This window comes from Phascolarctos cinereus, unplaced genomic scaffold, assembly GCF_003287225.1.
Source record: "Phascolarctos cinereus isolate Bilbo 61053 unplaced genomic scaffold, phaCin_HiC Scaffold_5;HRSCAF=322, whole genome shotgun sequence".
NCBI classification, from domain to species: Eukaryota; Metazoa; Chordata; class Mammalia; order Diprotodontia; family Phascolarctidae; genus Phascolarctos; species Phascolarctos cinereus.
In genome coordinates, this window is record NW_027555958.1 from 414,577,797 (window position 1) to 414,598,574 (window position 20,778).

The 20,778-nt window shown below is 42.0% G+C and overlaps 3 protein-coding genes and 9 non-coding genes across 14 annotated transcripts in view; 10 read left to right on the top strand and 2 right to left on the bottom strand.

Annotated features, from left to right (window-relative positions):
• Positions 1-4,682, bottom strand: part of ZBTB37 (zinc finger and BTB domain containing 37) — a 31,570-nt gene extending 26,888 nt beyond the window's left edge. Inside the window, exons 1-3 of one of the 2 annotated variants that reach the window (XM_020970469.2) lie at positions 4,605-4,682; positions 1,872-2,826; positions 277-376 (exon numbers count right to left, since the gene is read on the bottom strand). In XM_020970469.2, the coding sequence (XP_020826128.2) occupies positions 277-376; positions 1,872-2,794 (1,023 nt within the window). In that variant the 5' untranslated portion in view covers positions 2,795-2,826; positions 4,605-4,682. The remainder of the gene's footprint in view (positions 1-276; positions 377-1,871; positions 2,827-4,604) is intronic. The other variant, XM_020970471.2, reaches the window with a different exon arrangement.
• Positions 3,580-6,318, top strand: LOC144457712 (uncharacterized). The gene is made up of 3 exons (XM_078155788.1): positions 3,580-3,698; positions 4,063-5,102; positions 5,819-6,318. The coding sequence occupies exons 1-3, from the start codon at positions 3,580-3,582 to the stop codon at positions 5,899-5,901; spliced, it is 1,242 nt and encodes a 413-aa protein (XP_078011914.1). The 3' UTR covers positions 5,902-6,318.
• Positions 5,348-5,428, top strand: LOC144458091 (small nucleolar RNA SNORD74). The gene has a single exon (XR_013487643.1). It is a non-coding gene; the product is annotated as a small nucleolar RNA SNORD74 (small nucleolar RNA).
• Positions 6,319-6,691: 373 nt separating the features above from the next.
• LOC144458131 (small nucleolar RNA SNORD75) lies at positions 6,692-6,752 on the top strand. The gene has a single exon (XR_013487683.1). It is a non-coding gene; the product is annotated as a small nucleolar RNA SNORD75 (small nucleolar RNA).
• Positions 6,753-7,234: 482 nt separating this feature from the next.
• LOC144458125 (small nucleolar RNA SNORD77) lies at positions 7,235-7,303 on the top strand. Its single transcript, XR_013487677.1, has one exon. It is a non-coding gene; the product is annotated as a small nucleolar RNA SNORD77 (small nucleolar RNA).
• A 625-nt stretch (positions 7,304-7,928) lies between these two features.
• Positions 7,929-7,992, top strand: LOC144458092 (small nucleolar RNA SNORD44). The gene has a single exon (XR_013487644.1). It is a non-coding gene; the product is annotated as a small nucleolar RNA SNORD44 (small nucleolar RNA).
• A 408-nt stretch (positions 7,993-8,400) lies between these two features.
• Positions 8,401-8,465, top strand: LOC144458126 (small nucleolar RNA SNORD78). The gene has a single exon (XR_013487678.1). It is a non-coding gene; the product is annotated as a small nucleolar RNA SNORD78 (small nucleolar RNA).
• Positions 8,466-9,019: 554 nt separating this feature from the next.
• Positions 9,020-9,100, top strand: LOC144458068 (small nucleolar RNA SNORD79). Its single transcript, XR_013487620.1, has one exon. It is a non-coding gene; the product is annotated as a small nucleolar RNA SNORD79 (small nucleolar RNA).
• A 216-nt stretch (positions 9,101-9,316) lies between these two features.
• On the top strand, positions 9,317-9,400 carry LOC144458095 (small nucleolar RNA snR60/Z15/Z230/Z193/J17). Its single transcript, XR_013487647.1, has one exon. It is a non-coding gene; the product is annotated as a small nucleolar RNA snR60/Z15/Z230/Z193/J17 (small nucleolar RNA).
• Positions 9,401-9,719: 319 nt separating this feature from the next.
• LOC144458089 (small nucleolar RNA SNORD47) lies at positions 9,720-9,801 on the top strand. The gene has a single exon (XR_013487641.1). It is a non-coding gene; the product is annotated as a small nucleolar RNA SNORD47 (small nucleolar RNA).
• A 306-nt stretch (positions 9,802-10,107) lies between these two features.
• LOC144458088 (small nucleolar RNA SNORD47) lies at positions 10,108-10,188 on the top strand. Its single transcript, XR_013487640.1, has one exon. It is a non-coding gene; the product is annotated as a small nucleolar RNA SNORD47 (small nucleolar RNA).
• Positions 10,189-10,543: 355 nt separating this feature from the next.
• Positions 10,544-19,303, bottom strand: LOC110196962 (heme-binding protein 2-like). 2 transcript variants are annotated; one of them, XM_078156487.1, is made up of 7 exons: positions 18,771-19,303; positions 16,697-16,827; positions 13,717-13,832; positions 12,799-12,934; positions 11,745-11,910; positions 11,378-11,570; positions 10,544-11,028 (listed from the first exon to the last, which is right to left on the bottom strand). In XM_078156487.1, the coding sequence occupies exons 3-7, from the start codon at positions 13,789-13,791 to the stop codon at positions 10,984-10,986; spliced, it is 615 nt and encodes a 204-aa protein (XP_078012613.1). In that variant the 5' UTR covers positions 13,792-13,832; positions 16,697-16,827; positions 18,771-19,303; the 3' UTR covers positions 10,544-10,983. The 2 variants fall into 2 exon arrangements, with proteins under 2 accessions (XP_078012613.1, XP_078012612.1); XM_078156486.1 differs by having other exon boundaries at positions 15,821-16,827.
• Between the last annotated feature and the right edge of the window lie 1,475 nt (positions 19,304-20,778).

The window sequence follows — 20,778 nt, forward strand, 5'->3', positions numbered from 1 at the left end:
AATGGTAACCAAGGATTTCCCAAGGTGATCAAAAGGGGTACAACTTAAAAGGATTATACCGTACTTGTTGAAATGCGTTCGTTTTTTTTGATGAGGCAATTGGGGTTAAGTGACTTGCCCAGAGTCACACAGCTAGTGAGTGTCATGTGTCTGAGTCTGCATTTGAACTCGAGTCCTCCTAACTCCAGGGCTGACGCTCTATCCACTGCGCCACCTAGCTGCCCCAAAGTGCATTCTTAAATTTCAACAAAGTCATTCAGATCTGTCACTACATACCTGGGAGTTGGGTTGCTTAGGCTCATCCATTCTCCCAGGAGATTCACTTCGGGCTCGGTGTCGCTCAGTCAGGGTGACAACACTGCCAGAAGGGCTAAATCTGTCGGCAGAGGAGCATAAATGGGGTAACAGAACGGTAATGTTAAAGAACTTCTGAGTGATGAGGTCATTCCCTTAGTCTATGGACAATAAAGGGAAAGCATATGCAACAGTATGATGATTTTCAGCATGGTAACTGAGAAATGCTCACACTGGGTCGATTTTGACTTGGAGTTAAGAAATCACATTTGGTCTAATAAATTAAAGAAAAATTACTTTACAGAATGAGAGGTCAATGGCACATAATGACCTAATGACACTGAGGAACAACATGAAAGTAGAACGCTTATGTCACAACAGCAGTACTCGAAAAATACTAAGACATCTGTAAAATGACTCAAGGAACTAAAATTAAAGCTAGGTCTACAATTCTGGGCCTGTTACTTTGTCTGTGTGACCAATTACATTTTAAATTAGTAAGAGATCAATACCAACAAATTATATTTTAAAAAATCAGGTTAATGAATAAGTGATAGAAGCTAAATCAACTTCTGGGTCACTTGGATTAAAACTCCAGTTACTTTTCTCACTGGTCAAAGATTGGGGGACAGAAATAAGTATGGTCAATAAAGAGTGCTATTTATATAGCTATATATGCTCCATGAGTACAGGGCCAAAGGAGAGGAAACATCCAAAAGGTCTGCATTTCTGTGGCACTTATTGATCTTTTAGATCTGCTATTTATGCAGTCAAAATTTGTTTTTTATCAACAGGAGAAAAAAACAGGTTGCACTTAACCAATCTAAACTGTGAGGGAGGATGCTTAATGTACTTTCAACTTAATTTGATTATTAATACCTGTACTCATTCCCCCTTTAAGATATGTCCTTAGCTACTCATATAGAAGTATCAGAAAGAAAAAAGTGAGCAAACGAAGAGAAAAAATAATGAAATGGTTAGGCCCTTGGCAGCAATAGCCACTGATCAAGGCCAGGCAGAAAATATATTCAAATGGCAAGCTGAGAAAGAAATGAAAAAACAATCCCAAAGGAATCTCCTTGGCATCACACTATTACCCACTGAAAGCCAAAGAATCACCAGGACCATACCAATGCCTCCTCTGGAGGCGGTGGCTAAAGGAAAGTGAAGCAGGGCTACAAAGGAAAGTGAAACTCCCCCAAGCCACCTACCTGTGTGATAACATACCAAGGAAGGGAAAGGCCGCCTGGTTCCCAGCTGACGCTCAGCTCCCTGCCTCGAATCCGAGGAAGCCCTGGCAATTACTGACGCTAGTGTGGCTGCAGATGCTATTCTGATTCATGGAAGTGTCTAACTTTACCATAGTTCTCACAACACTGTGAATACTTCAGGACTAGGAGCTTCCTGCTTTAAAAAAATAAGAATGCAAGTCTTTTGGCACACCTCCAATTTCCCCAACAGAGTCAATTCTTATTTCATCTAAACAACAGGTAGGGAAGATGCTCTCTAAGCCAGAGAGATGGCCTGGATCAGTGGTACCTGAGTGACAGTCAGGAAAAGCGCAAAAGAAACCTTACCTGTCCATTTCACTGCTGGTTGGCCGAGTGGCCTTGGGTGCCGAAGACCCCAAGGCATAATTCTCTTGTCCTCCTGACCCATGGCCTGTTGTATCGATCACCATGGCGGCAACCTCCTCGGCACTGCTCCCATCTTCTCCAGAGGGCTGATTCTCTGTCCCAAGCCACTCCTCCAGATTCTCAGTTTTGATCCGAACTCCTCCAAGAACTCTCACCTCATCATCACTTCGACCTCCTCGGTCGGCCACCCCAGTCTCCACATACCACTGTCCTGCTCGGTTAATCCGAAGAATAGGCTCCCGGCTCTCCACATCAGAACTCTGTTCAATTATCTGAGGGCTGGTTGATTCTTCAGGGGGACTTAGCTCCCTGATGTCCAGCACCGTACTAACTTGGCCTCTTCGGCTCCCCTTTGGTGTATTGTGACGTGGGCTAAGGGGGCGGTTTAGATTTGGAGTAACCCTGTGGGATTCTGGGGGTCTCTCCTGGTGCTTTGTCCTTGTCTGGCCTAATTCTGCCTCAACTTCTGCTACATTAATCTTGAAATGTATACCCTCCAAGATCTGTGTACATTTATCTATGATGTGCTGCATCTGTAGGAAACTGGCAGCTGTTAGGTAGCTGATGATATCTGCCAGTTGTAGACATATCCGCCCAGTGTAACAAAATGAAAGGAGCTGCTCAAAAACAGTAGGATTCTTGATGACTGATATGGAGACAGTGCTCATCTCATTCAAGGACATATGGTCCCGGAAATAGGGAGAGCTGGCAGCCAACACAACTTTGTGAGCCCGAAAAGCCTGTCCTTGCACATTGACCACAATATCACAGAGACGACCCTGCATACGCAGCTGGTTGAGGTGGCTCAGGACTGAGTTGCTAAAGTCAGGGATCTCCAACTGTATGTTCCCACCTTTCTCCATGGTGTGCCTGATGGTACAGGCTTTCAGCCCTGCTGAAAGAGGAAATAGGAATAATGACTACCAACCACGACTACAATCCCAGGGTGCTTTACATCACACAAGTATTTGGAAATTTCACTTCAAAATGCCTTTAGAGAAGAAAGTTACTTTCTGTAGATCTAAATGTCAAAACAGCAGTTATCAAAAGGTTACATCTACTACTCCAGGGTTTGTGGTAAGTCACCATGAAACCTGGAAAGAAACTTTGGACTTTTATTACACTATCTTTAGGCTATTATTACACTATCTTTATTAATAGTTATGTAACTTCAACTTTGATGCAAGAGTTCAACTGAGAAGAGAAAGAATAAAGCATTTAAATGTTTGACTTTTTAAATGTATGCATTTCTAAGTTAATTTTTTCAAGATAGATGAAAAAAATGGAGAAAACTTTTTTGGGGGGATGAGATAATACAAATAAGCAAGGATACACAAAATGAGACAGATTCTGATTAACTAAGGTTTGTCAAGCACCTGTGAACATTTTATTGTGATCCTTAACCTATGTAAAATATTTTGTGGTATGACTAATAACCTATTTAAAGATATGCTAGTTTTCCCAAGTAAACCAGCCAGCTCCTGAAAAAGCTGGCTTAGGACACGAAGGAAAATCTTGTTTTAGGAAAAGTGCCATGGGTAACTGGAGTACACAGTGAAGATAAGGAGCAGTACTACTATCTCCATGAGCTCTGGAAGGGCTGGGCAGACTCACTCCTAGGAGAATTCAAACCTGGGATTTTTTTGTGATGGGTTTATATGATGATGAACCTGTGCCTAAACTACTTCAGAAAACTTCAAAGTTTAAGAAATTGTGTTCAAACTCACTGGAAACTAAGGCTGATAGTCAAAAATTGTTTCTCATGAGGTGAAGACGGGGTGCACTGGTCTGAACACAAGTGTGCAGCTACCTACCTACCTGTCTGTGTAGTATGTCTCTCACTTCACGTACTTAAGAAGTGGCCTCACCACCCTGCTTTACATTCCCAAGAAAGCTTGCTGCTGCGAAGGGGTGTATATACATACATACAGACTGATAGACATGTGGTTGCCACTTCTTAAGCTCACTGTTATCCAATTTGACCTCCCCCCTTTCCCCCCAGTCTATTTGTGTTTGTTTTGAAACATTTAATTCAAAGAGCCCGGCCGATGCCACAATGAATTCAGATGTGTTTATTTTGGTGCCTACACCAGCGCTTTTTTGTGTGGTGATGGTTGTTTCCTTTTTCCAGCATCTCCAAAGTGGGGAGAGAGAAATCCCCAAGAGAAAAGTCTCTCTGTCTGTCTGTCTCTCCCTTGCGTGGCTGGGGGTCCCGCGGGGCCGCGGAGTTGTGCTCAGTTTGCAGACGGGCAGAGTGGGCAAGGGGGCACTGGGGAGTGGGCAGCCCGGGGCGGTGGGCACAGGGGCGGGTCAGCAGAGGAGGGAGCAGGGGGCTGCCCCCGGGAGGGGGCGTTCCGCCCCGGAGCGGGTCCAGCGCGGGCGGGGTGGGGTGTGGCTGCAAGGGAGCGGTGCCCGCCGGCTGCCAGGGTGGGTGCGGGTCTCGGGGGTCTGGAGGGAGGGGCCCCGGGCGGGGGGGCGGGTCCGCTTGCTCACGGGGCGGAGAGGAGGGGGTGGGGTGGGGCGAGAAAGGTCGCCCAGAGCTCCAGGGTCGGGCCCCCCCCGGGTCGGGCTGGGGGGGGAGACAGGGCGGGGCGGACCCGAGCGGGCCGAGGGAGGGAGGGGGAGGCCGGGGTGGAGAGCGGGGCCCGGACTCCGCCGAAGAGCAGTACCTACCTCCGGGGGTGGAAATGGGCCGGAATGGGCCGGAACACCGTCCCGGAAGTGAAACCCCCCGCCCCCTTCCCCCGAGCGGGCGACGTGCCGGAAGGAAATCACTCACCCTTACACCACCCCCATCCTCCTCCTCCTCCTCCTCCTCCTCCTCCTCACTTGCCCCCTCCCCCATTCTACTCCTTCCCCCTCCCCCTTCCTCGGCTCCTCTCCGCTTCCCAGGCCACAGCCCTGCGTCACGTGCCCCCCGCGAGTCCCGCCCCCCGCCGCGGGCTGGAGGAGGGGCCAAGAACGCGAGGACAGGAGGAGGCGGGGGAGGGGTGGGGGGAGGAGCAGGTGGACATGGAAGGCGAAGACGAGCCCCGGCCTTCAGTTCCCGCTCTTTGGCGCGGGGCGGGGCGGACGTCGGCGGGGGGCGTCATGACGTCACGCCGCCTTTATATAAAGGGCCTCACTGCGGAGTCTCGCTCTTTCCGAAGCAGCAGCGCGTCCTTTCTTCAGGTAAGCTCTACGGTGTTTGGCGCGGCCCAAACTCTTGCGGGCCTTGACGGTTCTCTCGTGGGCTTAACGCCCACGTCCGCGCCCCAGGAAGCGAACTCATTCTTAACCGCGTCTTGAAGTCTTTGGATGGCTCCGGATTGGGTTCGGGGCCGTCCTGGGGAGCGAGGCTGAGGAGCCCAAAAAGCCTCCCCGGCTTAGGCCGGGGCCCAGAGGCCGCCATTAGGGGAGGGCGCCTCTGGCTTTCAGGCCTGCTCTATGTGATGAAAGCAACGTTGGTAGGGACATCTGAGACTGCTGATGAATGCCAACGTCTCTGATGCGGGGCCTGGGCCAAGCTAACGTGGGGGGGGGCTGCGGAGGCCCCGAGAGGGCTGCGAGGGCAGCATGGCGCCCTAGGGCCTGGGGACAGCGGGCCTCCCGGCCCGGCAGGGCGACCTTAAACTAGTGCGTATTTACTGTCTTAAGAGACCGCGCAGAATGAACTAGTGACTCCCTGCCCCGGGGCTGAATGCGACGGATCACGTGCTCGTAGGCGCGCGCGTGTGGGCGGGAAAACCCGGTGGCTGGAGCCGCGCTGGATCGGGACTCTTGGCCATTCGCCTTGCAGACAGTTTTTTCTCTTAAAAGTAGGGAGTTTAGGGGGGTTATGTAATTTAAGAGTCGATGTGTACATGGATTGGTTTCCCCAAAACCTTGTTTTTGTGTTATTTTTTTAGGCATGGAGTTCAGAAAAGCCGAAAGATTATGTCCCTTACTGTTAGGGATCTGTAGGACGTTGAGGCTCACAGGCTGTTCATGAGACTTCACTGATGGGCGGAGGGCCCCTCTCGGGTGTTAGTACATGAGCAGAATATCCTGGCTTGGTTCTCGGTCCACAGACCTGGCACCTCCCAGTCAGCAGAACTCTGATGGTAGGCAGACTCAACCACAAACAAATGTTGCCCGCTCAAGCACAAATATGTATCAAGTATTGGGACATTCCGGGAACAAGAAGTACATGGTGTTTTTACGGGAACAGCGCGGGAGAAGGACGCAGTCAGGATAAAGAAATGTACTGGTTGATACTTTGGTATTCGCGTGAGAAAAATTCTCGGTGTTGCCTATTGGTAAAGATGTGTAAACATCGTTGCTTTGTCTGCTGTTACACTGGGATATGTTCCCCTGAGTCAAAGATATAAAACGGTGTCCTGTGCCTTGAATAAACAGAACTTGACCATCTTGTCTCCCTGCCTCTTCACTGCTTCTCGTAGGTTATCAGAAACTAAGCTGGTCTTAGTATTCCTGGGGGAGAGTTTAAAGACTCGAGCTGCACCTTACAGACTTTAAAGGTAAGCTGTGTTGGAAAGACAAGCTGAGTTCTTGGAGTGCTTAGTGCAGTGCCTGGCGAAGAAGTAGTGCACTTTAGCTCTGATAATTATTGTTCCAGAATAGCATTTATGTAGTACTTTAAGGTTTTCCGGGCACTCAGCAAATATCTCAAGTGTTAGCTGTTACAGAGAACTCAAGCTGTGTTGTGTGATCAGTTGACCTAAATATTCTTAAAGCAGTAGTATTGGATAAACAGGTGTTGGAGATTCCCAAAGCTGTGAAGCCTATGATGGTTTAAGAGTAGTGGACAGAAATCATTTCTGACAATAACAGACTGAGGCTGTGATATTGAGGGATAGCGATTGCGTGCAACTTGGCTCTTTGGAAATGTTGAATCCTTTTTTTCCTGTGTATTGCAGTTATACATCATGGATGAAGCTGCTGCTGATGTAAGTGTTGAATACATTTGAGTGAAAATGTAGCTTTGGGAAATAGTACCTTGCCATTTAATGGCATTTGGCCTAACCTCAAAGCTTTCAGAAGCATTGAACAACTGTGCTTTAATGATGAGTTTTTATTTGCTACTCTTGATCATGAATATGATGAACAATTACCACCTTTTTCTCAACCTGAAGCACTCAAACAATACTTATTTGGAAATGTGAATACAAGGAAATAGTTACTTAATGCTATTTATTTCTATCCCTAGGCTCCCAAGTATTACAACCACAGGCAAACAGGTAATCACTAAGCTAAATTTTTTTTTGTATATTCCCTATATCTGGTGGAAATTACTGACCCTTCAATGATCAACAGTAAAACAGATACTATGATGGTTGCATAGTTCAGCAGATAGACTAATGAATACTTAACCTTATTTATCTGATGTGTCTGGCTTATAAGAAAACAATTTGCTAAAATTTCCACAATCAAAGGAATAACCCCCCCCCTTTTTTTTCTTCCCCACTTTTACCTCTAGGAACTTGACAACTGGAAACAGAAATGGTAAGGCCTAAATCCATTCAAAGTAGATCACAGAAAAACTGGGCTCAAGTGCCATAAATGAGTAAAAGCTATTTGAGGCCTATAATACTCAAAATTTTTAAGTTTGACAAAATTAACACTAGAAATACCAGGGATACCAGTTGATGAAACAGCTTATTGTTTTACTTTAAAGCAAAAATTTTAACTTTGCCTCTTTTATCCTTATGGATAAAAAAATTACTCAGCTTGCTCCTGTCCAAAACCTTTAAGTAAAGATACTAATGTGATAAGCCTGGGGTTGGTTGTGCCCTTGTTAGGTTTTTGTGTAATTGGATTTGTTAAAACACATAAAAAGTGATACTTTTGACCGTTGATTGGGAAATTTGTGTTCAAGGTTAGTTCACCAGTTTAGGGAGCAATGGTTTTGCTGGTATAGAATAAATTTTTAAAATGCTATTAACATTTAATTTCCTAGGAAAAAAATGATCTAGTTTCATAGCTGTTTCTGGGAAGTTGTCCAGTAGTTTCTCAAAGCCTGTATGATGATAAGCCAATAGACTGACTTTTACCATGGAGGTCTAATTAGCTCTAACTGATTTCAGGCATTGTTTTAAACTTTAAATGCTTCTTCCTATTTGACTGTTACTTAAGATAGGTTGATTTCTTTTAGGCATCAGCGAATCTTGAAGTTGCTACAGTTGTGTTTTGTAAGTGAATTTGTTTGAAGAGATCCATTAGACAGTTGAATTGACACCATTTACTCATGCAGGAAGAGTTGGTTTCAGATTCAATTTGATTAGTTGTGTAAAAGTCCATAAATTAGCCACAGTGGGATTTATTTGTAAAATGGGAATAATAATTTTGTAGGTAATACCCACCTTGTGAGGTTATATGGATCACTTGAAATTTAAAGGGCATTTTCCAAAATGTGTAGCAATATATTCAATTTGGATTTTGCAAGGATTTTTGGAAACTAAAAATTTTTTCTAAAGCTGCTTAACAGGGTTTATAATGATGTCTTCAAATGTCTGACCTGAAATCAGCATGTAGATAAATTGTAGCACTGAAGTGCCCTGTAACAAATTAAGCACAACTTTCATTTCTCTATGACAAAGTTACATTTAATGTGAACTTTTGATTTAGGCTTCCCTGGTCTGTCCAGTTGCTGTGATTATCACTTGAAATGGGTAAGGACACTAAATACTGGTAGTAACTAGATAGTTTTGGGGAAATGTATCCAGTGGTTGTTATCCAGATGTCTTCAAGGACTTTTGTTTCCTGGTTTAAAGAAAAAAACCAATTTAATATTTGCCATAATGCATGTGGGAGGGAGTGGAAGGAGCTTAGTACTTGGTTTGATTTAACTTTAACTTTGGTATGCCATCTGGGCTGTAGTTAACCCGTTTTACAAATGGGTATCCGTTTGTAAACCTTTAAAGGAAGTCCTAGTGTATAAGTGATTTTTGGAAAAGCAGATACTAAAGGTTTTTTTTTTTAATGGACTAGTGACTTAGACTAATCCAAATGGCTTGTCATTTTCCTATGAAATTCAAGGAAAAAAGGATATAAAGACCAATTTGGCTACGGTTGGGCTGATTTGTAAATGTTATGGGGCTGTAAAGTTGTACTGTTAGTGATGATTTGTATAGTAGAACAATGGGAATCTCTCTGAAAGAGAATGAGGATTTTCTTTTTCTGAAACAGTACAACATGAAAACATGTATAGACTGGACAATTCCGTGTGAACTTAACTCCCATTATTTTTTGGCAGATGAAAATGAATTGATCTGGGTTACTATTGATAATGGTCTTGTCTGTCCTGAGCTAAAGGTGAAGATGCTGAAGAGGTGATTATAATCTAATTTTAATAAAATTTGAGAAATTGCAACTTGGTTAAAATAAGCTAGAGGGGTGTCTCAAAGCTGATACAATGATGATAACATAGTTCAGCAGATTGTGTGGTGGTGAACACTGGTTTTGTCTTTCGCTCCTATCTGATGTATCTGTTATTAGAGACACCAGGACTGTCTTTAATACCTGTAAGCCATTGTCTTAAAAGTACTGACTTCAGTGATACTATTTTGATTTGAAAGTTTAAAGAGGGGATTTAAAAAAAAATTGTGGCAGTTATGCTGTGCTGCCTTATAGTAAATATTCTTAGAATAGGGTTCCTATAGGTTCTTATTACTGTTTTCTTTGGATAACTTTGGCTTGCCCTGATTGCAATGTGTCTTTCTTTTTTCAGTATAAAATGTCAAGGGATTGGAGAAAAACAGGTAAGTGAAATCATTTTAGTTCATCCAGTTGGGCATTTTGTTTAATTGTAACCAGTGATGTAAAAGATTCTGCCAAATGATAGAATATGATTTTATTCATAAACCGTTCCATTTTTTTTTACACTGAGGTTAAATTTGGAAACATGAGTGTAGTGACATTATCTTACCAATTACTAGGAATTGCGTAAGTTACACGAGGTTTTGGCTAGAAATGCCTGGGATGTGAGGGTGTGGGAAAGCTGCACATATGACAGAAAGGAGACATGCAAAATAGGAAATTCTCTGCATGGTAGGAGAAACCAAATGTCCAAGTTGCAACCTTCTTAAAGTTTTGTCATTCTTTTATAGATTTGGCAAAAAACCTCAGGAACCTAAATACTGTGGAAGGTAAGACCTTTTTAACCTAGATTTTGCTGATCCTTTGGGTGGGAACTTCTAACCAGTGATGTTAATGATTCTGCCAAATGAAATGGCTATGATTTCACCCATAAACCGTTCCATTTTTTTTTTCTGAGGTTATTAGAAAAATAAATGTTGTTGCATGCGTTCAAAGACTTTGGTTAATTTTACTGTTCGTTTCATTATAGGAATATTTCTGGTCAATCCTCAGAAATGAGACTGCTGGCCCAACTTACCAAGTAAGTTCAGGGGGGAGAACAATAAATCCCTGCCCTGCCCTTTAGAATATGATGACAACATCCTTTACTTGAACTCTCTCACTGATAAAGTGATGAGAAACTAAGGTCTGATTAGGGCAAAATTGGGTTGAAGTACCTTTAAGTTTTTTTTTTTAACTAAGGGTGGCCTTTTTTGCATTTACAGGTTTGGACCTTTTGAGGGATCTAAGAAGTGGAACAAAACACCAATACGCTATTAAAGTGTACACAACAGAATTTTAATAAAGTGACATTGTACATTAATTGCTGTCATGACCTTTCTTTAAAAACAACTATGAATTTCAGATAGAAAGCTTAGCTCACTTAGCACCATTAAAGGGAAGGATGATCTATGGCATCCACTCTATAGACTATGAGGTATACTTGAAGGAAAGAACATTTAAGTGACATTAGGTAAAGTGAGTATCAAAAGCCTCACTGAGTGAACTTAGTCATTTTGAGTAATGAGGAAAATTTTTTAACATAACCACCAATTTTTAACAAAAGCTAGAATTTTATAGAGTACTTTGAGTTTGCAAAAACTGTACATATTATCTCATTTGACAAGAAAATAAAAGGGTACATACACATATTCACAAGGTGCAAGTCAATGCCAGTTGAGGTCGAGTGCCCAGGTTTTCTTCACTATAATGTCCATTAGACTAGAAGTTTGCCAATTTTTCCAAGGAAGTTCTTTGCCATCTGTAACTCAAATATTTTCCACAATATGACTACCTGGGCCTTTATTTAACTTCATCCCTCCCCATTTCCCGTAGTTAGGTTTGTGAATTGTATCAATTTTATACTAGGTATCCTTACATTTGCAAGATGAATTGGATGGCCTAGAAATTTTTGTGGCTTAACCAGCAAATCTAGCTCCAGGAGATGAAGCCACTTAGCTTCCCTGATCCTCCCCCAAAAAACTGCCTGCACTTTGTATAAACATAGGTCTAATTTTTTTTTTCTTAGCATAGGTCTAGTTTTAAAGGTGGGGGTAATTGAATGTGAATTAAGGCTATGATGTAAGTCGGCACAAAGATTAATCCCTTACCCACAACCCTTCTAGCTCTTCTTTCTTGAAATACCAAACTTCGTTATGTCTGTTGAAGAGTGTAAAAGGGCTGTTATAACCAGCAGTATAGTAGAAATCAGAATGAAAGGATTGGCCCTCTTTCTGCAAAGTATCTGCCAGAGCTTTTGCTTCTTTGCTGAATTTTTCCACAGAAGCAAATCCTCCAAATGACCTGTAATAAGATGAAATGGTCTTTTATCTCAGTCATGGCACCTTAAATTGACATTCCATTAGGGATACAGTATTGATTGAAACTAGTACAATGTAGGATGAAGTCCTGATGATACATTGTACTTCCAAGCCAAAGGGCCTCGACCTTCACTGAAGCGGAAGCGCAAATAGCTACCTGACAAAAATGGCTGCTCCTTTCCTCTCCTCAAGGAACACATCCGGGTCTGTGGGCTCTGGTGGAGAACTCTGATGCTTAGTTGGTACAAAGAAGGAAACCTTGTATTCAGTGGTGCCAGGCTGCACCAGGCAGGTCACTGGCACTGTCATCTCAATCTTAGTCTCTGGTAAGAAAAAACTCAATAGTGACCTCCACATATCCTGCTGCAACCACCGAAGGGCATTAGTTGAGGCATCTAATCTTGCATAGGGAGTCTTCCAAGAAGCAGGTGATGAAGAGGGCTTTGGATGTGTTGGCGAATCACTTAACCTGTATTTGGATGGATGCTGGTCTATGGTATGGTAGCATAGTGCAGAAAGGGTTACATATGTTTATGTGGGAAAAAAGCTTATAATAGTCCTTTTGTTTGGGGAAATTTAGCCTAAGCCAGTAATTGAGTATATATGTAATGCACCTTTTTGTGTTTGTGCTAACAAAAAAAGCCAATTTGTGGAAAATTGCAAAAGCACCAATTAACTATCTGGGACACAGGGTTACAAGAAGCTGTTAGCCTGGTTTGCAGACCTCAAAGGTGACCAATAAAATAGCATAGTACTTTAATTATAATTTAAGGACAGTTACCTTGGGCATAAAAGCAATGCCACTCCACAACGAGTAAGCCTTTCTGAATTTAGAGGGTGCTGTAGGAATATGTCAACAGTGTTAAAACAAGCCCTGGCTATAACCAGGAAAGCTTGGCGAGCCTACCTAATTATGGTGAGACCTCAGTTACCTGTTAGGGTACTTAGTACTGGTTACCACCTTAAGTCACCCTCAATTGCAAAACTTGCCTTGCAGTAATGGTAGCGGTTTATTCTAAGAGAAAAGGGCAAAACCTGAGGTAAATGCCATTTGGTTTTGTAATCCAAATGGAGATAGAAACTTAAATGGCCTCAGGCCTTCTGCATAGTTGGTCTGGTGTATGAAGCCTAGCTCTTGATTTAGGAATACTACTTGCAGTGATAAGAAAGGTCATTCTGGGTAGAGTTTGGGGGATTGAACAGCTGGATACCTGTCTCATTCTCTCCCTGGATGTAGTGGAGGAGTTTCCTGAACCCTTGACGAAGTGCCTCCTTCTGGCTCGCACCTCTGATCACAGTGCTGGCCCATATGCCAGCCTTATAATGCCGGAGTTCACATCCTGGCACCTAGGAATACAATCATCTTTCAGGATGTGCTCTGGTGGACAACCGTTTATTTGTAATTTATATTAGGAAGTGTGGCATTGTCATACCAGGTTCCCAGCGCTGAAACTTGAGCTATCAAACCTTACTTATCTGATAGACTATAGGGACCCATGAGCAAAACCAAATCCTGCAGCTAACTGGACCCATAATGAATGGGTTAATCAGTTTGTAGGTAGCCTCTATTTCTCCTTATGTTGCTGATAAACTGGTTTACTTCAGAAGCTGATGCTGTTAAGGTCTTAGAACATCCCAGCTCTGTGGTGAAAAATAAGACAGTCTAGGGACACAAAGACTGGGGAACAAACATCATAGTATGATTGCTTAGGCTAGGTCTTGACTGCCGTAGTCTGTACTTAACCTCTGTCCAGCCAAATACTGAATGTTTTTGACATCCATCACTGTTTTAGCTAGGCAGACTGGGGAACAAACATCATAGTATGATTGCTTAGGCTAGGTCTTGACTGCCGTAGTCTGTACTTAACCTCTGTCCAGCCAAATACTGAATGTTTTTGACATCCATCACTGTTTTAGCTAGGCAGGGTTCCTACCATCTTGGTGCACTTAATAAAATGCCTACTCATTTGAATGTAGACTACAACCCAGGAAAAACCCTCCAGCGTCAACTGTCCTGCAAACCCAGGATCCTTTTTCAGTTGGCTCCATTTCTGCAGAAACCCCTGATGATAAATCTCATTTCACTTCCCACCACAATTATCTCTACCCCAAATTCTGGCAGTATTTACCGCAACCTCTGCTGGGCTCCATTTAGGTGACTCCAAGTTGTGGGACAGCAATGTCCTTTTTAGGGATCTGATCATGATGTCCACACTAGAGGAAACAGATGCCTAAGTGGAGTCAGCTGAAAGAAGAGGCACAGAAAAAGGAGGTATGATGTCCAGGAAGTGGTAACGGTAGAATTCTGCTTTTTCTGTCTTCTACCTATTTTAATACCTGTTAAACTGGGCAGGATAGCATATCAAGAGAAAAATGCCGCTCTTGAAATCAGTCTCCTGTCAAACCCACATGAGCTGCAGTTCAGGGCACTGAGAGGAACAGTAGTTATGGTCATAACTACTTTTGGCAGTCTTTGAGAAATCATAAGAAAAATGTCTTTAAAAGGTTAGAGATGGATGAATTGGATGGATGAAAAGGATGAGACAGATTCAGATTTTTTTTACATGGGAAAAGGTGGCTTGTGGAGACTATTAGGCTGATTAGTTTGATAAAAATCTTTAGCAAAACATTCTAAGGTGGATTATTAAACAGATGATTTATGAGCACATGGAAAAGAAAGAGGTGATTGCTAGGAGCCAGAATGTGTTTGCTAAGAAAAGTGAGCCCCAACATGTCGACTTTTAATAGAGTCCTTACATTATTAAGTAGGGAACACTTGACATTTGGAAATCTCTCAGGATATTCTTGAACAAGATGAGGAAACGTGATTTGGAGGATAATACTGATGAGTAGCTTACTAGCTGCAGGCAGCTAACTTCTTGGCTCAGCAGATGGAGCGTCATGAAGACCTGTGTGACTCTGGACAAGTCTTTTAACCTCTGTCTCAGTTTCCGCATCTGTAAAATGGGGATAATAACAGCACCTACCTCCCAGGATTGTTGTGAGGATAAAATGAGATGTTTATAAAGCACTTAGCAAAACTTAAAGCATATAATAAATGCTATTAATAATGAATGACTACAGAGAGTGATGATTAATAAATAGCCTTGGATCAAAGTCTATAGTAAGTGGACCAGAGAGCTTTGTTGGACACCTTGTCTGTTCAACGTAACTCGAGCTTTAAGGTCTACAAAAATTACTGAGATAAGTAGAGTGGGCTGTTTCCTGTTTTACAGGTGGGACAAGCATAGAGAAGTGTTTTGACAGCCATATACTACCACCACCACCACAACTACTACCACTACTACTATCACTACTACTATTACTACTATACCAGTGTTTATATAGCACTTTAAAATTTGCAAAGTGCTTTACAAATATTGTCTTATTTGATCCTTACAACAACCCTAAAGTGTAGGTGTTATCCCCATTTTATATATGAGGAAACTGGGACAGGCAGAGGGTAAATGACTTGTCCAGAGTCACACTCAGGTCTTCCTGACTCCAAGGCTAGTGCACTTTGTGTTACACCACAATGGTTGCCATGATATCAGGAAGTTAGAGAGATGTAACAGGTATGCTTAACAAATTTGCAGTTACTCCAAAGCTCAGAGAGGTAATATTTTTGGGAACACAATCAAAACTTAAAATGATTTTTTAATAGGTTGGGACTATGGGCTGAAACTAATAGCTTATAACGGCATTGAGGCTTTTGGTACAACCTGTAAAATGTAAAAACATCATACTGAGGTTTGCTAAATGAATGGCATAAATATAGGGCAGGGAAAAATTAGCATGATAGATTTCATTTGAAAAAGACATAGGAAGGGACTTTGAGGATGGAATGTAGCATATATCAGATGGAGTCATCACCCTGGTGGTTTGGCTCAACTTTTTCTTGTTTACAAGGGAGATGAATGTATGTATGTATGTATGTATGTATGTATGTATGTATGTATGTATGTATGTATGACAGAGGAGGTTTATATCCAGAAATGATGAAAAGTGAAAAGAATCCATGAAAAATTTTTAACTGAAGACTCCTACCTACAATTAGAAAGGACCTTAGATACTGATTATATCCTAGTTGGCCACAAGGTAGCAGTGTGATGTAGCTGTTGTAGAAAGGAACACTGGTCATTTAAAAACAAACCAACCCAAACCCTTTCTTGTAATAATCTGTACTCTTCTCTGCCTGCTCCTGCAGACATACATCTGTGTTCTAAACCATACCTGGAAATATTGAGTCAAAAGTTCTGCTTGGCTGCCAGTGTTAATTTTTTGTGAGTTCTCTTCCTATCGACCAGAGAGAGTTCTGAACGGCTGCAGTGTCAGCTGAGTAGCTGAGGGACAACAGGTAAGCCGAGCTGGGTCAGGAGCAGCTACCCTGTCGGTGAAAGCTGACTGGCTTATTGACTGCCATCTTAAAAGAGAAGAGACTCAGGGAACACCAACATCTAAGAGAAGATGGTGTAGGAGTATTAAGTTTTAGGAGGATCTGTACCACTATTTCTTTCCAGTCCTCTATCTTACCTGTCTAACATACAAAGTTATTGTGAAACAATCAAAGGTTGTATAAAAGAGGTAAGTTCATAGGATCAAAGGCCTAGAGGTGGGTCATCTGCCCCATTTCTTTTTACAAATGAAGAAACTGAAGCCTAAAGAGATGAAATACTTTGCTCAGGTTCATATAAAAATTGAGAGTGACCCTGGACCAACAACAGCTCTCATTTAGTGTTCTCGTTGCTATTATTTTTCATACCCATAGCAAGAAATCAACACTCACTGCTTCTCAGTTACTAGATAGAGCAAGAAAGATAGCTGAATAGGCCATAAGCTTTTCACTCGTACAGTCACTTCAGCCATCAGGGAAGATGAAAGCTGATCAGCAGTCTAATTTATTGGGGCAGTTTTATAATATCTGACTTATTAACCAATAATTGGTAACAACCTTCAAACAATTTCCATAATTAAATCTTTAAAAAAAAAAGTCTTATACTGTACCCTGACTGCATGAGGCCTTTTCCTTCCATTCCCTTCTTTCCTCCCCCTCCCATACCTGCCTGATTCCTAGAATTGGAAAGAGATTAACGAATTGTAAATACTTACATCTGAAAACACAAGCTCCCTGGTCCCTGTTTTCCAAAGTGCAAACACATACCCAGATAGATGTATGTGTTCGAGGATGTGTGAGAACGCTTATGTCACTGTTGTAAGACTAGGACACTCCTTCCATTTTCCTATTGGTGCAAACAAACTGTTATAAGAACCAAAGCATTTTAAGCACCAGCACCCACATATGGCCATTCTGGGTTGGTATGCCATCTGTTTAATTAATGGAGCCTGAAACAAAGCCTACTGCCATGGGCATTAAGAGGAGCACAAAGAGAGTATTTACATGTAGCTGTTCTCAAGCGTTAAGATTCAGAAAGCTGGTATTACATAAGATGGCTTCTGTTTGCCTCCAAGTAATGTTTGCCCATTAGGATGTAGATGACACTGCCTTTAAAAGGACCAGCTCCTAATTGTCATCTTTTTCACAGTGCCCCAGGCAACTTTCTACAGCTACATTGCACTACAGTTGGTGGAGTTTCCTCTTGGTATGCCCTCATACCAATGATATCACAGGGTCTGGATTAACAAGATTTTACAATAGGTTAACTGGAAAAATAAAAAAAACTTAAGACAGGAATCCAGACTAAGAATTCTTCAGTTCAACTGGCTCTATGGGAGCTACTTTACAAGTGGAAGAGAATAAGCATTTATATAGCTTCTACTATGTGTGCTTATGGGGGGGATGGGGGGAAGGCAATTGGAGTTAAGTGACTTGCCCAAGGTCACACAGCTAGTAAGTGTCTGAGGCTGTATTTGAACTCAGGTCCTCCTCATTTCAGGCCCAATCATCTATCTACCATGTTACCTAGCAGCCCTGTGTTAAGTGCTTTTTACAAATAGTTTCTCTTTTGATCTTCACAACAACTTTGCAAGATAGGTGCTATTATTATTCCTATTTTACAGCTGAGGAAACTGAGGCAGACAGAAGTTAAGTGACTGGCTCAGGGTCACACAGCTAGCAAGTGTGAAGCTGAATCTGAACTTAGATCTGCCTGACTGCAAGCCCATTGCTTTACCCTAGCCTAAGCTCAATAAAAGAATAATCACCACTTACCATGATTGGATTGATTTTTAGGAATAAGCTAGTGAGGTATAAAGACAATAAAGCCAGAATATAAAATAAGTAGAGACCTCAGGTTTGCTTTAATAGGAAGACATTCCAATTCCGTGGTTTAGACCTAGTTGATTCAGGGCCATACATGGTATGCAGTTTCTGCTTTTCCCAAACATGACTTCAAAATTTTAGGTATGATTTAGAAATGACTAGAGCCACAATATACAGACTCAAAACATTTTATTAGCCTGTAAACATTTAAAGATGCCTTCTCAAACAGATTGATGGTACAATAATGACATCTGATTCCAGCAAACATACCAGGTGTCTGAAAACAATGTATACTGAAGGAAATTTTAGAGGGGCAGTTAAGTGGTGCAGTGGATAGAGTGCCGGCCCTGAAGTCAGGAGGACCTGAGTTCAAATCCAGCCTCAGACCAAACACTTGACACTTACTAGCTGTGTGACCCTGGGCAAGTCACTTAACCCCAAACGCCTAAAAATAAAAAAAACAAAATAAAAATTGAAGGAAATTTTAATTCTTATTTGCAACCTGACCTCACCTAAGTTCTTTCATCCTCTGAGCTTTTAATTCAGGCAAGTTTGAGTTAACATATTTAAAATAGCTGTATGATCTTGGGCAAATCACTTGGATTACTTATCTAGTATAATCCTTTCATTTTAGAGATAAGGAAACTGAGGCTCAGAGAGATAAGCTTGACCACCTGGGGTTTGGGGTGGGTAGGAGTGGCTATCATGGACAGCAGCTGCTAGAGGAGGAAGGAGGAAAATCCTAGAACCCATATGTAGAGAACATTTATAGCGGCATTTTTTTTTTTGTGGTGGATGTAGCAACTGGAAACTAAGTTGGTATCCATCAACTGGAAAATGGCTGAACAGATCATAGGATTTAGGGCTGAAGGGGGCTGCAATGGAATATTATTTTTCCATGAGAAATGACAAATGGCAGCTTCAGAGAAGAGCGAAGTAGGCAAAAACAAGAAAACAACTTACGTGATAATTACAATAATGAAAACAGCTTCAGAATTCTGACCAACACAGTGCCTAATCATGATCTGAGGGAGACTTCTGTAACTGCATGGTTTTCAGCTCTTGGCAGGGAGGTGATGACTGCTGTCGTCAGTCCTTGGATTCTGAAGAGGACCAGTGACATCGTGGGAGATGTCTTGACTTGCTTGTGAATTGGACTGAAGTGAGGCAGAGCTGCACAAAGTCCTCAGCCTCACTCTCTTCCAGAGTCACCGAAGTCCAGCGGCCGGACAAAAATCAAGATGACTGGCGATGGCCTGGGATGCAGGGGATGACCCTGTCGTCTCCGATGTCTGCCCAAGCTCTAAGCTCTCCAGTTTATGGAGACGCCAAAGGCGGATGAGCAGCCCTGCCCTCATATCAGAGGTGCTGGTCCTCCTGAGCACCCCACACAGTTGACAACAGACACAGCCAGTGTGCAGACTGTTTGGCTTTTATACCTGGATTAGTGAAGGGAGAGCTATTTGGGGGAGGAGTTGTGATAATGATGCAAAAAAAGAGTATCAAAGAGATATTGAAAAGATATATAGAAGAAGGAGACATTGGAGAGAAGGGGAATTTTGTTACCATCATGTGAGATTTTTATATTTGCAGAATATTTTACGTATTATATATTTATTTTATTATATATTTATATATATAAATATATTTACAGCTGCTCAGTTTCATGTGCAATCCTTTTTGATGTTCTTATACTGAAATGTTTATTAAATTCATAATAAAAAATATTAAAAGGAAGATTCTAAGGGCATGAGTGAGAGAAGAGTCATTTGCTGTTTATATTGTAATAATCCAAGCCCTGCCTATGAGAAAAAATCACGGGATTTGGGATGGAGAACAAGAGTTCTATAAGGCAATGGGAGTGGCCTTGGTGAAGTGCTGACCTAGTTCCAAACCTGCTTCTGACACCAGCCATGTGACCCTAGGGCAGTCATTTAACTTCTCTAAGCCCATTTCTTAATTGTAAAATGTGGTTTTGGAAACCTTTGGTAGTGATGCTTTATAGGGTTGTTGTGAGGCTCAAATGAGATTAAATTTAAAGTGCCATACAAATATTCGTAATATTATTAATCTAGGCATTATTAGCTGGAAGCCAAGGGTCTCTGGCTAAAGGATACTAGTAATAAGTTCTCTTATTAGCTCCATAAGTCTTCATGGAGGAGACAGACTTTCAGCCACTGCACAAATTAGAGGAGATAGAAAATAGTGAGAAGAGGATGTGGGAGTCTATTAAATGGAAAATGATATTTTAACAGATAACTCTGACAGAATTTTACAGCCAAAAAACCCCCTAGAGACCATTCAGCCAACTTTCTGTTACAGATGATTATCAGTTTCTGAAGAGAAAATATAAGTACTCCATGGTCACCTTGAGCTAATCCCTTTCCTGTAAAGAAAAAGTATGGGGCCAGCCAACCTTAGAATGACCCATACCTAAAAAAAGTTGGTAGAAAAGGGCTCTATTAATTAATACAGAAAGACCTAAACTTTTACAAGGAGAAGGGAAGGGCAATTCTTGGAGTAAACAAACCAGTTGCATAGGACCATTGTTTCTAAAGCAGAAGGGCATAAAACGAATCCATCAGACATGGGAATAGAAGTATCAGATGACAACAAGGAGAAATTGTTCACAGGACAAGAATCACCAGGCAGGACAATGGCTACCACTGTGCTCCCCAAGATATAGTGGCCAGCCTCTCTCCACCCTTCCTACCCCCCCCTTTAAGCATGTATGTTACACAGTTATTTCTCAGGGTTTTGGCTGGAATTGAAAATTTTGGCTTCAACTTGAAATTAGTTTAAGAATTCTCAAATGGACTGAGAATTCCCTAATTCCTCCAAAACTATTAAACTGTACATGCCTTTGACCAAATGATACCTCTACTAAGTCTACACCCTAAAGAGATCAAAGAGGAAAAAGACATGTATACTAAAATATTTATAGCAGCTCTTTTTGTGACAGCCAAGAATT

Bases quoted from the DNA above. Each gene is read 5' to 3' on its own strand.
- LOC144457712 (XM_078155788.1), top strand. From the start codon at position 3,580: ATGGGTTTATATGATGATGAACCTGTGCCTAAACTACTTCAGAAAACT. The intron at 3,699-4,062 runs GTGAAGACGGGG...TCCTTTTTCCAG, and splicing joins CAAAAATTGTTTCTCATGAG to CATCTCCAAAGTGGGGAGAG. The intron at 5,103-5,818 runs GTAAGCTCTACG...TTATTTTTTTAG, and splicing joins GCAGCGCGTCCTTTCTTCAG to GCATGGAGTTCAGAAAAGCC.
- LOC110196962 (XM_078156487.1), bottom strand. From the start codon at position 13,791: ATGATCAGATCCCTAAAAAGGACATTGCTGTCCCACAACTTGGAGTCA. The intron at 11,911-12,798 runs GTATCCAGCTGT...TTTTCTTACCAG, and splicing joins CCAGGGAGAGAATGAGACAG to AGACTAAGATTGAGATGACA. The intron at 11,571-11,744 runs GTAGCTATTTGC...ATCTTATTACAG, and splicing joins GGAGCAGCCATTTTTGTCAG to GTCATTTGGAGGATTTGCTT.